The 16,628-nt window shown below is 40.4% G+C and overlaps 3 protein-coding genes across 3 annotated transcripts; all 3 read right to left on the reverse strand.

Annotated features, from left to right (window-relative positions):
• Window positions 1–1,904: 1,904 nt before the first annotated feature.
• elovl8b (ELOVL fatty acid elongase 8b) lies at window positions 1,905–5,734 on the reverse strand. The gene is made up of 9 exons (XM_084010763.1): window positions 5,500–5,734; window positions 5,365–5,422; window positions 4,550–4,737; window positions 4,388–4,468; window positions 4,234–4,290; window positions 4,037–4,151; window positions 2,641–2,768; window positions 2,395–2,563; window positions 1,905–2,287 (listed from the first exon to the last, which is right to left on the reverse strand). The coding sequence occupies exons 2-8, from the start codon at window positions 5,420–5,422 to the stop codon at window positions 2,399–2,401; spliced, it is 792 nt and encodes a 263-aa protein (XP_083866889.1). The 5' UTR covers window positions 5,500–5,734; the 3' UTR covers window positions 1,905–2,287; window positions 2,395–2,398.
• Window positions 5,735–6,371: 637 nt separating this feature from the next.
• mutyh (mutY DNA glycosylase) lies at window positions 6,372–10,710 on the reverse strand. Its single transcript, XM_084010762.1, has 14 exons — window positions 10,623–10,710; window positions 10,162–10,201; window positions 10,001–10,074; window positions 9,878–9,919; window positions 9,723–9,794; window positions 9,514–9,627; window positions 9,344–9,441; window positions 8,328–8,472; window positions 8,141–8,228; window positions 7,877–8,059; window positions 7,543–7,688; window positions 7,289–7,438; window positions 6,897–6,947; window positions 6,372–6,805 (listed from the first exon to the last, which is right to left on the reverse strand). The coding sequence occupies exons 3-14, from the start codon at window positions 10,055–10,057 to the stop codon at window positions 6,677–6,679; spliced, it is 1,275 nt and encodes a 424-aa protein (XP_083866888.1). The 5' UTR covers window positions 10,058–10,074; window positions 10,162–10,201; window positions 10,623–10,710; the 3' UTR covers window positions 6,372–6,676.
• A 1,932-nt stretch (window positions 10,711–12,642) lies between these two features.
• armh1 (armadillo like helical domain containing 1) lies at window positions 12,643–15,988 on the reverse strand (the record flags this gene model as incomplete). The annotated part of the gene is made up of 11 exons (XM_084011879.1): window positions 12,643–12,732; window positions 12,822–12,903; window positions 12,991–13,068; window positions 13,154–13,283; window positions 13,450–13,522; window positions 13,716–13,832; window positions 13,981–14,065; window positions 14,208–14,404; window positions 14,722–14,888; window positions 14,966–15,034; window positions 15,783–15,988. 11 exons carry the CDS (start codon window positions 15,986–15,988, stop codon window positions 12,710–12,712), a joined length of 1,227 nt encoding a protein of 408 aa, XP_083868005.1. The 3' UTR covers window positions 12,643–12,709.
• Between the last annotated feature and the right edge of the window lie 640 nt (window positions 15,989–16,628).

The following is a 16,628-nucleotide window of genomic DNA, read 5'->3' on the forward strand; positions in this document are numbered from 1 at the left end:
CTTTATACTTTGAGTACATTTTTGTCATTCAAAGTGATACTTTTTACTTAATACTTTACATTTTGTCATTCAAAGTGATACTTTTTACTTTATACTTTGAGTACATTTTTGTCAAAATTATACTTTTTACTTTATACTTTGAGTACATTTTGTCATTCAAAGTGATATGTTTTACTTTATACTTTGAGTACATTTTGTCATTCAAAGTGATACTTTTTACTTCATACTTTGAGCACATTTTTGTCAAAATTATACTTTTTACTATATACTTTACATTTTGTCATTCAAAGTGATACTTTTTACTTCATACTTTGAGTACATTTTGTCATTCAAAGTGATACTTTTTACTTTATACTTTGAGTACATTTTTGTCAAAATTATACTTTTTACTTTATACTTTGAGTACATTTTGTCATTCAAAGTGATATGTTTTACTTTATACTTTGAGTACATTTTGTCATTCAAAGTGATACTTTTTACTTAATACTTTACATTTTGTCATTCAAAGTGATACTTTTTACTTTATACTTTGAGTACATTTTTGTCAAAATTATACTTTTTACTTTATACTTTGAGTACATTTTGTCATTCAAAGTGATATGTTTTACTTTATACTTTGAGTACATTTTGTCATTCAAAGTGATACTTTTTACTTCATACTTTGAGTATATTTTGTCATTCAAAGTGATACTTTTTACTTTATACTTTGAGTACATTTTTGTCAAAATTATACTTTTTACTTTATACTTTGAGTACATTTTGTCATTCAAAGTGATATGTTTTACTTTATACTTTGAGTACATTTTGTCATTCAAAGTGATACTTTTTACTATATACTTTACATTTTGTCATTCAAAGTGATACTTTTTACTTTATACTTTCAGTACATGTTTGTCTTTCAAAGTGATACTTTGTACTTTGAGTACTATTTTGTCATTCAAAACATTTCAGAGTCTGTACTTGTACCAAAGTCTTTATGAACACAAGTATGTGTATTTCTACTGCAGTATATCATGTCTGTACTTTTGACACCTCTATTCTACCTATCCGACTATTCTCACCCATCGAGCCGGGGCTAATTAGTGGGTCTCACATCGCCCTCTAGTGGGCTGCGGAGGTCCTGCAGAAATAGTTACATGGGACGAAACCGCTGCTCCACCTGCCACACAGGTTGTGTTTCAGCGGTCAAAGTTCACCAATCAAATCCGTGTTTCCATCCTGCGGTGAATGAATGAAGCTGCAGCAGAAACCTACAGTCAACTCTGCAAACACAGCAACGTCGCTCCACACGAGGAGCAACGCAACCTGAGAAACAGGAGGAATAAAACACCGAGGTCTGACAATCACTTCCTGTTGTGGTTGTTACGTATTTCACACAGCAGGTGGCGCTGTTTCCTGCTATAATGTAACCTGCTCTCAGGATTACTTCTCATTTGTTGTATTCCATGGATTCAATTATTCATTCAATATATTTTTATAAAATAAAATACAAAAAAAATCACTATTTTAGAGATGAATACAAAATATAAACCACTAAATGATGATTATTAAAGTTTAAAAGTATCCAGAAGTAAGAAAGTAATTTGCCTCACTATGACTCCAACAAACACTTGTTTCTCAGAGGAACACTCTGCATAATGAGTACTTTTACTTTTGGTACATTAAGCATATTTTGATGATAATACTTGTTTTTCTATATGTAATTTTGTGACCTACCGAGTTATTAAAAACAAATATTTCATTACAACATGGAAAGTAGCCTATATTTAAAAATGTTCTCTATGATAAACACATATTTGTGGGTTTATGATGCAAAATTAAACTCTACACTTTTTGTCCACTAACATTTTCTTTTTATTGTGGAAATAAACATGACAATTAACTTACAAACTGCTTGTAAAACATGTAGTCACAAAATGGGTTAAAAACATTAGCATTTTATTTTTTCATGTTATAAAAATGTAAAAACTGATCTTGTTAAAATGATTGATGGCACACACACACACACACACACACACACAGACACACTCACACACACACACACACACACACACACTCACACACACACACACACACACTCACACTCACACTCACACACACACACACACACACACACACACACACACACACACACTCACACACACACACACTCACACACACACACACACACACACACACACACACACACACACACACACACACACACACACACACACACACACCACCATGAAGATTCCTGTTTAACTGCGTTGAAGCTGTCGTTTCTTGCCACTCTTTTTTGCCCGTCCTATGAGATTGAAGAGGGGAGACATTATAAAGGTGGAATTAATAAAGGATTAAAGAATATAAACATAATATGAGCTCCTCTCAGTGTGTGTATCCGTAACGTCTCACCGTCTTATTTCTGCTTCCTCTTGTTGAGGTAGCTCTGGAAGTAGAAGTTGCTGAAGAGGATGATGAGGGTGACGCAGTAAGCGAACACCACGGCGTTCATGGAGTCGGGGAAGTCGCACTCTGTGAACAGGTTGTGGCCCGTGTGCAGGAGGAACAGCAGAAACTGCACCTGGAGCCGCGTGGAGGAGAGTTGGGATCAGTTTCAGGAACACGGTGTTTGTAGATTCCCACGGGCAGCGAACTCACCAGCTGCAGAGACGTCAGGTATCTCTTCCACCACAGGAACTTCTGCATGTGAGGGCCGACGGCAGCCAGGCCGTAGTAGGAGTACATCACGATGTGAACAAAGGTGTTGACCAGGCCGATGAAGAACGCTGCAGGGTTCAAACAGAGGAGGGAGAAAACATGAAGAGATGGAAGGTTTCATCTGTTAAAATGACAGATAGTTGAGAAGGATAGGAACGTGCTGATTGAGTCCAATTAGTTTATTTTTTTAGTTTCATTCATGAAACACAACTTGACCCCTTAACTGACAGAGAATATACATTCTTATTAAGAATGGCAGAAAAAATACGGCACCTGAATGCACCACGAGAAAAGCGATGTCGGTTTCAGGTAATTATTTAGATTTTGTGCAGCTTTTGATTCAGATTTTCTGTTCCCTTTTTGAGTGGTTTCAGCTTCGGAGGAAACAAAAGGAAAAGCTCACGTTCTGTTCATGCAGATTAAATTAAAAGTAGAGTCGGAGGGAGGACAGCAGTTTGAGTCAACGGCTGATTTTCATGCTTCCTGATTGGGACAGTTTGAAGGAAACAAACATTAAATGTCTTCTGAACTAAGTTTTGTTGTTTAAGTATTTTTTCTTTTTTACAACCAGCCTCATTTTGACTTGTTTCTTTGCAGCGGTCTCTTGTTTTATGCTTCCTGTTTTATTTCAGTGAGAACATGTGCTTTTGGGTTGTTTTTCTATTAAATCTCAGTCTTAAGCTCCTGAGGCAGAAACTGAACACATCTTTGTGATGAAAATAAGCTCAAATTATCTGTAGCCTGCTTCAATAATTCATATTCATCGTGTGTCTGGCTGAAGGGCCTTTTCATAGAAGGTGTTCAAATCCTATCGTTAAAAAGATTTAATTCCTTAGCTGCTTTAATTTCTTTATTACCTACAAATGCCATGAAAAGACCAAAACCAACAATGTGTCGCTTCGTCTCTGAATAATGTCCTACTTTCCAGCTGAAAATAGTCCATGACAAACACACTATTACTCCTGTTAGAATGACGTGTTTAAATGTATTACTAGCCTTATTTGTTTTGGGGTTTTCAGTCGAAATGAATGGTTTTTGGATTAAACCACAGAACATTTAGACCAGCAGTCCATGAAGTAAACTACAATGACTATATGTCATGTCACCATGGCAACAGTATGACTCATTTATGTGTTTTGAATGCACAAAACAGTGGAAGTCAATGGAACAGAAGATAACAGACAAAACATCTGTTTTTTTAAGGTCTTTTCATGGAAAAAAACATAAAATATCACCATCATTTTTCAGCCACAATCTTTATCCATAAGATCACGCTGCCATCTGTGTTTATTCATATTGCAGCACTTTGAGTGAATGTATAAAACCGTTGACTCACACTGTCCGCCGGCCACATACTTGACTCCGGCCCACCAGTTGAAGATCATCGTGCCGTGGTGGTAAACGTGAAGGAAGGTCAGCTGGCTGTTCTTCTTCCTCAGGATGAAGAAGATCTGCTCACAGAGAGGAACACAACAGTTTCAACTCTGCATTCTGAACATCGGCGAGGCTGCGGACGCGTGGAGGAGGACGCACCGTGTCACTGAGCTCGATGACCTTGGAGAAGAAGAACCACCAGCAGGCTCTGGCCATCTGATGACGGATGATGATGATTACATTTAATACAGACGTTCAGCTGTCGGGGAGGATTATTGGCCGGTGAATGTGTTCATGGAAGTCTCTTGCTTACCCTCATTGCCAGCGGGCTGCTGCTGTAATCTACAGGCTGACACAGGTAGCTGTAGTTGGAGAGCCAGGACGTGACCAGGAACTGGTGATAGTCAGAGAGATGAAACACCACAAACACACACTCACACCAGAAAAACATGATTATTCCCACAACAACAATCACCTCGTGGAACATGTAGGCGGACAGGCCGACCATGGCGAAGTTGTAAACGATGAGGACGACTTTGAGGTCAAAGGGCTCCCTGTGCTTCATCAGACGGGGGCCGGCCCAGATCACACAGAGGTAGACCAGGAAGATGAGGGCCACGGGGACGGGGGAGTAGACCAGCAGCCACGGGTCCGTCCTCTTGTCTGGAACATGTTTTACAAATGAATAAACATGTTACAGGACTCATTTCTGCCTAGAATTATTAGTTTTATTTCGTTGGAGCTACTTTAGTTTCCTATTATTTTTGTTTTGTTTAAGTCTGCACCAAAAATGGCAGGTTTTTTAAAGTTTGCTGTTCCCTTTCAATTCTAATATATTTGTATAGCGCCTAAAAATGGCCTCAGAGGGCTTTACAAGCTGTACAGCAGAAAAAGGAAGAAACCTCAGAGAGATCCTCTCTCCCAGGATGGACACGTGGACAGAATAAACAACAAAAATGACATAAACATAACATAAAGTGACAGAAATGATAATTAGAGAAGGAACAGCAATAAACGTAAACAAAATAAAACATTTGTAAATATGAATAAAAGCCAGTGAAATGGTGCTTCCTGTCTTCCGACCCTCCCACACGTCATCCACAATCGTTTAGTTGGCTGATCACGTGACAAGCCACAAAGCGGTCATTGTGAACTCAAACTCCCAGCGGCCCCCTCACATACAGGCTGCTTGTTTGTGCTGCAGCTGTAGTGTCCCTTAGGAGTTCCCTGTAAATCTAAAGCTAAATACATAAATAACTATAATACATAACTATATGTGTCAGAAATCACCTCCGTTGTCCACGATCCGCTGGTGCAGCGCGAGGACGCTTTTCCACGCCGAGTCCATCTGCAACACAAAGAGTTAAAGGAAGGAACCTCAACATCTGGAGCTTTTTAAGTTAAATAAATCATATAACGACTCACTTCTGTAAACGGGGTTCCGACGGTGACCTTCCGTGAGCACGCCGGAGAAACCTTTGGACGCTCACGTTATCTGGCAAAGTTCAACCGGCGAATCACGTCGCAGCAGAATGTAAACATGTCAACGTAACGATGGATGGAGACGGACTGGACCGACCGGCCGCACCGGAAACGCCGTCGCACGAGACCTCCGAAACCCACAACCAACCCCGCACACCGGCACAAGGCGGCAAACGTCTCCACCTTCAGACTGCAGAGATTTCTATCACACTCTGTGTCTTCTCTTTGCAAGTTTTGTGTAAAAAATAATTAATTAATTAAAAAAATATATTTTGTGTGTAAAAAAAAAGAAGAAAAAAAGAGAAAAGTATTTTGTGTGTGTAAAAAAAAAGTACTTTGTGTGTAAAAAAATAAGTAAAAAGTATTTAGTGTGTAAAAAATGTAATAAAAAGTATTTAGTGTGTAAAAAAAATAAATACAAATTATTTTGTGTGTAAAAAAAATAAACAAAAACATATTTTGTGTGTAAAAATTTAATTTTTTTTTTAAATATAGGCTATTTCGTGTGTAAAAAAAAAGTATTTTGTGTGTGATAGGATCATTCTGATGTTACATGTTCAACACAGCAGGGGGCGCTGTTTCCCAAAATGTGACCGACTTTCATCATTTGTTGTTTATGTTGCGTGTAATTCCATGTATTTAAAAAAAATTATAGATAGCTATTCTTCTATACGATATTTTTTACATTAAATAATATTGTTGTGACAAAAAAAACAGATGATTATGATTATAAATCATGATTGGGAGTGATTTTGATTAAAAAAAAACTTTTTTTTTAAAGTTAGATCTCTACTTTTTGTCCACCAACATCGCATTCTCATATCAGAAATAAACATTTCATTTTATTAAACAAGTACATACTGCTTGCAAAACATGACTAGTCATATAAAGTGATAAAAACATCTACAATGAGGTCATTCCAAACTACAACGCTGATTCAGTAAAGGTCCCTATGAACAGCAATGATACACATATTTATTTCATTTAGCTGACAGCTACGTGTGATCTCGTTAAAATAGCGTGATGCCATTTTGTATTTATCCACATCCATCCCGTAATGTGGCGACATAAGGGTGATGTTTTGACAATAAGGCACATGTAAACGTCTTTAAAAACACCATCAAGATTCCTGTTTAACGGTGTTGAAGAAGCAGCTGAGCGAGAGCTGTTTGCTGCCGCCGTTAGCAACACTCAGTTTGGGCTTTTTTGAGGTCCGTGGTTTCTTTTCATTCTTTTGTCTTTTCCCATCCTGAGTGAGACAAACGATGAAGGTGGAATCTATTATTAGTATAGGATTATAGAATAAGACACAAGTGATATGTATAAACCTGTGTACACACCTTGGAGGCTTGTTCTTTTTGAGTGTCCCCAGAGTCGCAGAGCTTCATAATCTGCAGGAGAGTGAACATTCATTCAGGCCATCATGAGGAGATGTGACACTCATTAAATCCTGCTGTCACAAATTCAACAGATACATCTACAATCGCCCTTCTTTGTATCTGAAACTCACAGAAAAGGGGAAGATAGCAGCCATTTTTAAACTGTTATAAAGGAAAACTTGAACTTGAAATCTTTGAGATCCTGTCATGTGAGTCAGGGGAACAAAGAAAGTGTCTCTATCCTCCAGAAGTACATTTAGAAGTCGACTGCCGTTGTAAAAGCATGTTCTCTCCTGGTGCTGCAGGTTCTGTTAACCTCAGCTACACAGGAAGGCTGTGAACAGAATAAAAACCTTTTTCACTCCCGTGGACACCGCTGCTTCCTGCAGAGAGGCCCTGGTGAGCCACTGTGCATTTCCAGTCCCTGTTTGTGAGTCAGCGTCCTTCAAACAGACGCTGTGGACCACGTATGTCTGGTGGATGTGGGAGAAGATGTGGACCACCTGCAGACAATCAATGGTGCATCAGAAGGTCACAACACAGCTGCAGGAAGTGTATTTGCATATAAATGTTGGCGTGATGGATTAGTGGTAAACATCAAGCTCACCTCTCCCACATACTGGAGGAGGCTTTCTGTCAGATGGGTTCCCAGGATCCCGCTGATCTGAGCACACAGCGCCCTCTTCTGCTTCATCTCAGAGCTCTTCTCTCCGTGCAGAAGACTCGGAAACTCCCACAAGCCTGCCAGCAAACCTGTCAATGCACACTCAGTCAGATTTACAGGTTTACAGGTGAGTCGGAGCTCCGGCTGGAGGTGAAACGCTCCGTGCCCTGCAGCGGTGGCTCCTCCTCCAGCTAGGAGCAGAGCTTCTCCTCGCTCACTGTCAGGGTAAAGGCTGCTCAGATCCACCATCTTTCAGCAAATGAAAGCAGCCACTGACCTTTGTTTGGCCTCTGTGTGAGCAGGAACTCGTCCTCTCCTTCCTCTCCAGGTCTGCTCACCACACAAGTCAGAGTTCGCTCCACGCGAGGCGCCTTCTTCGGCGGCTTTCTGGGGAAGTTCTGAACCCCCAAGTCATCATCCCAGGGCTCCGAGGGACACAGCGGACATGTCCCGCTGTTCACTGAGGGAGAAGAGGAAGAGGAAGGACGTTTGATAGAATATCTGGAGCTCTGAGGGAGAGAAGATGACTTGGGACACTTACTACAGTCTTCTATATCAGGCAGGGCGGAGGACGTTCTGTCCAGCTTTCCCAAGAGCTTCCTGGAGTTTTCCTCTTGTTTGACATGAACCTGCACATTCACACACAGTATCAGCATCACGTACACCAGGACATGGAAAAATATCAATATATATATATATACACTAGTTTAGTGTAGAGGGTGTTTGACCTTGTGGTAGGAGTGGCAGTGAGACTGAATGGGACACTGGTCACACAGTGGTCCTTTAGGGGTGCAGACTCGTGCTCCCAGCTCCATCAGAGCTTGGTTAAAGTCCCCGGGTCTCTCAGGGTCCACCAGTGTGTTGGCTAGACTCCTGAAATGCAGCAGAAAGTTATCTCAACAATTCATCCCACCTGAGAGAATGAATACTTGTCTCTGGAAAACCACTTTATTACCATTTACATTTAAGACTAGGTATTAAATATCAGTTTTATTCCCTAAAGTTAATATTTAGACTCGTCCAAAACCCAGTTTACAGGTTCATATCTCCCCCAGTTTTTTAAGAAATAAATACCATTGAACTAATAAAAATCTCACCAACAATAATTTTTGCCAGGACTCATCCGAGACAACCTCAAACACACGATTCATCCGGTGTCGACAAAAACGAAGCTGTCTTTGCTGGACAGACTTTGAATTGGGCGCCGCTGGTAATGATTTAATTGTTTATGAGAATGTATGAAAACTGAGTCCATAAAGGCAAGAAAAGAACAACATCATGGTAACAGTAATAATAGATGTGTTAGTGTTCCCACGCTAAGGTAAATGTCAAATGTTCCTGAATTTCCATGACCTTTAACGATTAAAGACAGGCTGCCTTCGTGTTGAGCAAACAAAAACAGCCACAGATTTGTGAGCTTTATGTAAGTTTTCACTGAATGGAGCACATTCATTGTGTTATTTGTTGTTGAGTGGTAAATTGTCCCTGAAAAGCCAAGTAACCATAGCAACCACTAACAAAACAGGGGAAACTCCTGATATAACCCAGTAAAGAAAACTACAGCATGGGAAATGATTGCATTTTGATGAATCGCATCTCAAATTTAAACACAAAACTCCCTGATATTCCATGACTTGGCCCAAAAAAATATCAAATCCCTTGACTTTCCCTATCTGGAAAATGTTATGTAGAATTCCCTGATATTCCAGAAATCCCCTGACCCCTGATCAGCTGAAGATCTCACCAAAGCGCCTCGGTTACTGCAGGACTTGTGCTGTCAGCTCCAATGGCCCTCAGGCGACACAGCACACGAATCACATTTCCATCCACCACTCCCGTAACCTAGGCAACAGAGATCTTTTCAGTCATCATGGAGGCAGTAAAGCCAAAGAGTTTGCTCTGGTCCTTCCTCACCTGCCCCAGAGCAATAGAGCCCACAGCTGCAGCGGTGTAGCGTCCCACGCCGGGCAGCTGTTTCAGCAGGCTGTCAACTGTGCGAGGCATCTGACCCTGGAGCTCTGACACCACCTGCAACAGACAAATCATATTCCACAACATAAACCCATATGAAGTAATTATCACACACATCTTGAAGTCAGTCGGAGCAGATTTACAAAACAGACCTTTTGAGCTCCTTCGTGCAGTCGTTTCCCCCGGGAGTAGTAGCCAAGACCCGCCCACATCTGGTTCACATCCTAAACATAAGAGAAATAAATACTTTTATTTTGAAATTTCAAAACCACCGTCATCCACGGGGACTGATTTTTTTAGTAATCACCTCGAGCGTAGCAGCTGCAAGATCCTGCAGCGTGGGCCACCGCTGGAACACAAGTAGGAGAGACTTTAAATCACACAAAACGCTGTGTGTTGAGATAATTAAATATATCACAAGGACTCCTACCTTCATCCATTTGTTGTAATAGGCTATTACTGTGGCAACTTGGGTCTGTTGCAACATGATTTCTGAAACCCAAACTAAAAAAAAAAAGAGAGAAACCATCTTATAAAGAGTGTCGGCAGCTGTTTCAGATGTGTCATAATGACAGGAAATCATCTTCTTACCTGCGTAAGTCCTGATGTTGAGGTCGGACTCTGTCACAGCCTGGAAGAGAAATACAGGAGTAATTACAGCATGGTTCTGGCCTTTAATGTCTGTTTTACAGCTGTGTGCAGATATAAATATAAATCTATAAATCTATCCCTTCTTATAGACATCATATTCTTATATTTCAACAAACAGTTAAATACGGTCAGATATCATTAAGCAAATATGGTGGATTTGTAATTATTTTTTTTATTTTTAGACTCAGAGATGGGATTAAAAACACTAATATAACTATCAACTTTAGTTTGATGGAAATCTCAGTGCTAAAAGCATCATTGTCAAAATAATAAAGGAGGAGCATGATGCAGAAACGATATCTCTAAACCAAACTTACAACACCAGCAGTGACTTCATAATGACACAAAATTCAAGTTGATCTCTAACAACCAAATATGTGATTAAAAAAAGAAGTATTGACCAGCGTCCTCCACGGCAGCTCCCTCTTCTCCTGGTCGTACCAGCGGAGGAGCTGCGAGCGCAGCTGCACATGAGCAGCATCCTGGAACGTGTGGTATGTGGACGCCGAGGGGGCGTTGGCGGTTTCCTCTGGAAGACAAGAACACTCTTCATCATCCTCATTACTTTACTTTAATGCATGTGAGGGGAATTCTTGATTTTCTTTTTATTTATTTGGTTTACAAAGTAAACAAGGGTACTATGGGGGAAACATTATTTGTTTTCCTATTATTAATGGGACCTGATTCAGTTAGCCTTGCAAAAAAAGAAAATATATATACAGTATGTGTAGCCAGTTGAAGTCTTTCATAGAGATACTTTTACCTGTGTTTTCCCTCTTTTACTAGAGTAAAGAAGTTACTTGTACCTGTACATGTATATGTTGAGGGGTAGAGCATTAACAGTAAAGGGGATTTATGTAATAACTTTATACGTCCTAATTAATAACTCCATCATAAGGCGAAAGATCCATTTGAAATCATTCAGGGGTTCAAAGGTCAAATGAGTGACTCCTTAAATCCACTGTTAGCAGACCGACATGTTGTTCTGGTTGATATCGTGTTCATGTGGAAACATTTAAAACACTAACATGGTACCTGCCTTGTTTCACGCCACCCTTTGACCTCGCTGGCCGCTTCCGCTTCGCTGCTTCCCGCGTCTCCAGTCCGTCTCGCGTTACTTTGACTAGTGTTGAACGCAACCTGCTCATTTTCAAAACAACCTGCAAAGACACTTCGTTCTTCTGCACGCGCGCTCTTGTTTACCTCACGCAGTCATTTTGGGCTCGCGCGCCACGGAAAGGACGGGAAGTCGCTGCTCGTCCAATCCGCTGCGAGGAAACGGCGGACGTACGTGTAACGTCATCTCCGGTGGGAGGGTCAAAAATCAGAATGACGTAAAGGCAGTTGTTTAAAGGAGTCATCACCCGGAAATCGCAATTTCTCTTGTTAAAACATGCATATCTGTGTTTGACCTCAGTTGAAACTTGCCTGAAAGGCTGGAGTTTGAAAGTGGCGCCGTTTTTTCGCTTCTGCTCTTTTTCCGAACAGGAATAGCACACAAGGGTGTGCATTCCTAAAGCACGAGATTTTGATTCTGCGCCTTCGGTGACGTCACCGTGGCGGCTACTTGCATAAGCCCACCCCTCTTTCACCACCCAACCCCCCCCCCGTCCGCTACCTGAAATCGCCGAAGCGCCGCCATTATGTTTTGGAGTCTGCATGCAGGCAAGCCCCCCCGGCTCTGTCCTTCCTGCGGCGAATCAACGCGCGCCTCATTACATATTATACAATGCACATCCGGACCAGTCAAAACCTCGCGCGTAATCTCGCGTGATAAAATCGCGGTACGAAAAAGGGTCAGAACAAGCTCAATGTTTGATTAAAATTTTTTTTTTTTTTTCTAATAAGTTTTACGAATTGATCCAAAGCGAACCAAGGGGGGCTGGATACGTATAAAACCAGGTGATGACTCCTTTAAAGGCTGACAAGTTCTGTTTTCTGTTTATATTACTGTTACTTTCATTTATTCACTCTCACGTTTTTTTTACACTATGTTGAGTATGTGTCTGCAATATCTGCATCCTATCTGTGTACTGTTTCTAAATACAGTATTTATTATTGTTTTTAAGAAGAAGCATTTATTCCATTAGTGCAATTTGAAAACAACCAAAATGCAATTTTCCATTAATTTTTTTAAAATGCTGAAACCTTCCTCTGAGAGTTTTACAGATGTATTTTGAGTGTTTTCAGCAACACAAGCTGAGTGATATTTAGTGCTTATTATATTCAAGAGAAGGCAGACATCTCCTTTGATTAAGAATCACACTGTCTTTTAATAACATAACAGTATTTACACAAATTTGTTTTTTGAGCTTCAAACTAAATGATATGATGTACTGTGATGAGACATCCATCCTGGTGTTAATGTTGACAAGTTATAAAACATATGCACTTTTTTCGGTTTTTCAAAATGATGCAGGGGGAGGAGTTAGGTTCAAACCTGGGGGAGGAGTAACACTTTAAACTGATTCATCTCTCTCGTCAGCCGTCATAGTTGGTCACCATCCAAAACTGGAATACACAGTTTGACAAGAAAACAAACAGTTACTCTCACATGGAGGAGGAAAAAGCAGAAAAGATTAACTAATAGCGATCATTACCTTCAGTTATGTTAACCTTGTTATTGAGCAGGATTTCTGCTTGTGTTTCATCCATATTCATGTACAAAGTGTCAGCTTGGTGCTGTGGAAAGACGGGGATAGAATCTGTTAGCGATGCCTTCGAGCAGATTTAACACTGACCTTTTATTTTTAGTTATTTAACGTTTACCATCAAGGCTGCAAACAGTGTGCTGCCGATGCCTCTCTGCACATGTTCCTCTATTCCTGGGTGTGAGTGCACAAAGTGCTGCAGAGAAGGAAGGTTTAGTGAGCGTGTGTGTGTGTGTGTGTGTGTGTGTGTGTGTGTGTGTGTCTGGAAGCAGGTCTCTTACCTTTAAAGCCAAGCTGGCTTGTATTTGGGCATCGGTGTGTTCTTTGTTGCCCATCGCGTACAGAAGATGTGGAATCACTCCAAGAGAGAGAAGCTCACCAGAAACCTCTCGACTGTCTTCGGCCAGCAAGCTTCAACACATTCAACACCATATATCCATACCGTTCTATTACACTGACATCATTACAGTATGACATAAATTCAATATATATTACAGATGAGACACCACGTTTTCTGACAGTGTTTGTTGCGTAATAAAACATGAATAACACGTCTGAGTAGAATAATATTAAATACCGTATAGTTTTAGCTGCAGCAGCTTGTTGCACAAACACAGGCAGCGATCCAGTCATCTTGATCACCTCCAATTCTGAAGGGATTGTATGAATCAACACAATATGTTGTGATACTTTGTTCATTTGGATCAGAAATTGCAGGAATATGAGCATAACTCAGGTTGGTCCTAAATAATCTAAATGTTCCTGTCACTGTTCAGTCTAAAAGAGTCGCTGTGTGTCAGTCTGTGGTGACAAAATACTACAAATTAACAATACAACAGTCACCTTTCATATTCATGTGCTGCTGCACTTCTTCCTTAATAGGCCTCAGCAGAGCCACCAGTTCACTGAGCAGCAGCGGCCTGACATCATAACGCCTCAGGTCGAAGATCAGACTCATAGCTGCCATAAACATGCACAGTTAAAGGTGATCATTTAAGACAGGAGTGACCGCTTTCAACCACAGTGGCCAGTGGATTCATTTGTCATTTCAAACCAAATATCAGCATACAAATAAGAGCAAAAGTTTACCACCATGTTCCCAGCTTACCTCCGACCTGAACCTCCAGGTGTGGGGACCTGAGCAAACTCAGCAGAGGCTCTACAATGCTGTGATGAGCTGTTTTCATTTTGGACTGAGAGGATCGTGAGAGAGAGAACTATTATATTTCTTCTCATGTGTTAAATATATCACATTTTGCCATCTACATTACACACGTGTGAAAGAGTAAGGTGGTCCAACGTTTGCATGAATTAGTATATACTGTCATGCTTTACCTGCACAGTGTGTAAGGTGTGCAGGGCCAGCTGCTGGGCCTTCGGGGAGGGACAAGCCATGAGAGCAATCAGACTTTTGTAGATTTGGTTTTGATATTTGGGGTTTCCATGGCAGAGGGAGTCCAGGAGGGCCCACGCTGTCTCTTGGGTTTCATCTGTGTTTGACAGAGCCAGGCACTCTGAGACCACTTTCACACCTGCAATGACAAAATACAGAGGATGATGCTGATATGGCTACTTCATGTCAGGAATAAACGGCACTAGAAATACAGCTAATACTGTCTACTATGTGTAGTGTACAGAGAAGTTTGCAATAAATACAGAGAAGTTTGCAATAAAACTCTTTAAACTGCTGAAAACGGATATAATATATATAGTAGATGGACATGGAGATATTAGTTTGGGAATTTAGGCATAAGATGTTTAAACCGTAATTTTAATTTATTAAGTCATCTATTGATTTATGTATTTTTGTTGTTAAATTGTTTATGTGAATCAAAACATTGTTTTTTACCATGACTTTGACAGATAATCTCTTTGTACTTGCGACCAGCGTTTGAGACGGTGAGCAGCAGACGGAGGGCCTCTGTCTTCTCCTCCTCTTTGCTCCGAGAGTGGCTCAAGATGTCCAGCAGAGTGAGAACACCTCCATCCTCCAGGAACTCCATCAGGTACTGATCACTGTGAGGAAGTGAGAAACGTGGCTCAAAGATCAGAACTAGTTTACAGAATATGATGTGGCGTTTCATCTCACTCACTGGCTTGATGCCGAAAGGAAAATCCCAATTGCTTTTAGCTGCTGTCTCAAGAATGTCCCAAACATATATCTGAACAACATTAAGGACTAGTTCTCAGTTGATTATAGAGTCACTATATGACTTGAAACATTTAATTATGCATGATTGGATTTCAGCCACAATATAGTTAAACGTGTTTGTGTTTGCAGTAAACGACAAAATAATAATAATACTAAATAATAACAAATACTGATGATCACGTGCATTCAACCAACTCTCCATCCTCATAAGTCCTGATGCTTTGTAATATGTATAGATTTAATTTTGAACACAGCTAACAACATGTGCGTGGAGCGTACAACAGACAGTCCAGAGTAGGAAATACAAAGCATCAAAACTTAAATTACAAAAACTCATCATTATGCAGAATGTCGCATTTCAGAATAATGTGTATCATTGGATTAGAATAAAATGTTTTTGCATCATAAAGTCTCCTTATCTCAACCTTTAATAATATCATGATTTATTTTATATTTCATATAATTTACCTGCAAAGTAACTATTCAGTACAGTAATGAAATAAATGTAGTAATGTATTATATTCACCTCTGAAATATAAATACTCAGATAAAATATTTCATAAGTACATTACAGTTGTAGACACTACTGAAAGGATTTAGATTGAAATTGATGTAATGTAATTGATGCAGCCTAATCATTACTACATTCATCCAACGCAACATACCATATGAAACTGTTTAGCCATGTATTAAATATGTATTAAATATGTTGTATGTATAGATTTGTCTGTGTTCTGCATGGACATGAAGAAGGATACGTGAGTCTCATCCAGGTGGTGAGTCGAGCCAGGAAGAGGCTGCCGACCTGAGCAAACTGCAGCTCCAGCTCCCAGAACGTCTTCCCGGTGTTCCGCGCCAGGAAGGAGTTCAACATGCGGCCGCGGACCGTCCGGTCCCCGCGGTCCCACTCCCGGAGAAACCCGAGCACTTTGCCGATGTTCGCGTGTTCCTCCAGTGTTGACATGGTGTTCAGGCGGTGTAAAGACTGTCACTGCTCCACAGATTGTTTGTTTAAAAAGCGTTACATTTCCTAATAACTCATAATAAAAAAGTAATACTATCTTCTCACTCTAGTTTCGTTAATAGAAGCTAGTTGACGGTTGCTAGCTTCGTTTAGCAGCTAGCTGACGGTTGCTAGCTTCGTTAAGAGTATGCTAGCTGACGGTTGCTTAGCAACGCCCACACAATCTCTGAGAATCTTCTCCTCTAGCTTCGTGTATAGCAGCTAGCTGACGGTTGCTAGCTTCGTTTATAGCAGCTAGCTGACGGTTGCTAGTTTCATTTATAGCAGCTAGCTGACGGTTGCTAGCTTCGTTTATAGCAGCTAGCTGACGGTTGCTAGCTTCGTTTATAGCAGCTAGCTGACGGTTGCTAGCTTCGTTGATAGCAGCTAGCTGACGGTTGCTTAGCAACGCCCACACAATCTCTGAGAGAGTGTAGTACACCAGCCAAAGCATTGACCACAACTGACATCAATGCTTTTCAAAGTATACTTACACTTATGTAGGCCTACTAATTCGTAAATACTCTTTTTAGTAAAAGAAAATGTGACCTCTTGATCTTAATGTAGCATACTTTATTTGTTCTGGAATTAATTAAAAAAG

This window comes from Eutrigla gurnardus (genome assembly GCF_963514095.1).
Source record: "Eutrigla gurnardus genome assembly, chromosome: 6".
Lineage (NCBI taxonomy): Eukaryota > Metazoa > Chordata > Actinopteri > Perciformes > Triglidae > Eutrigla > Eutrigla gurnardus.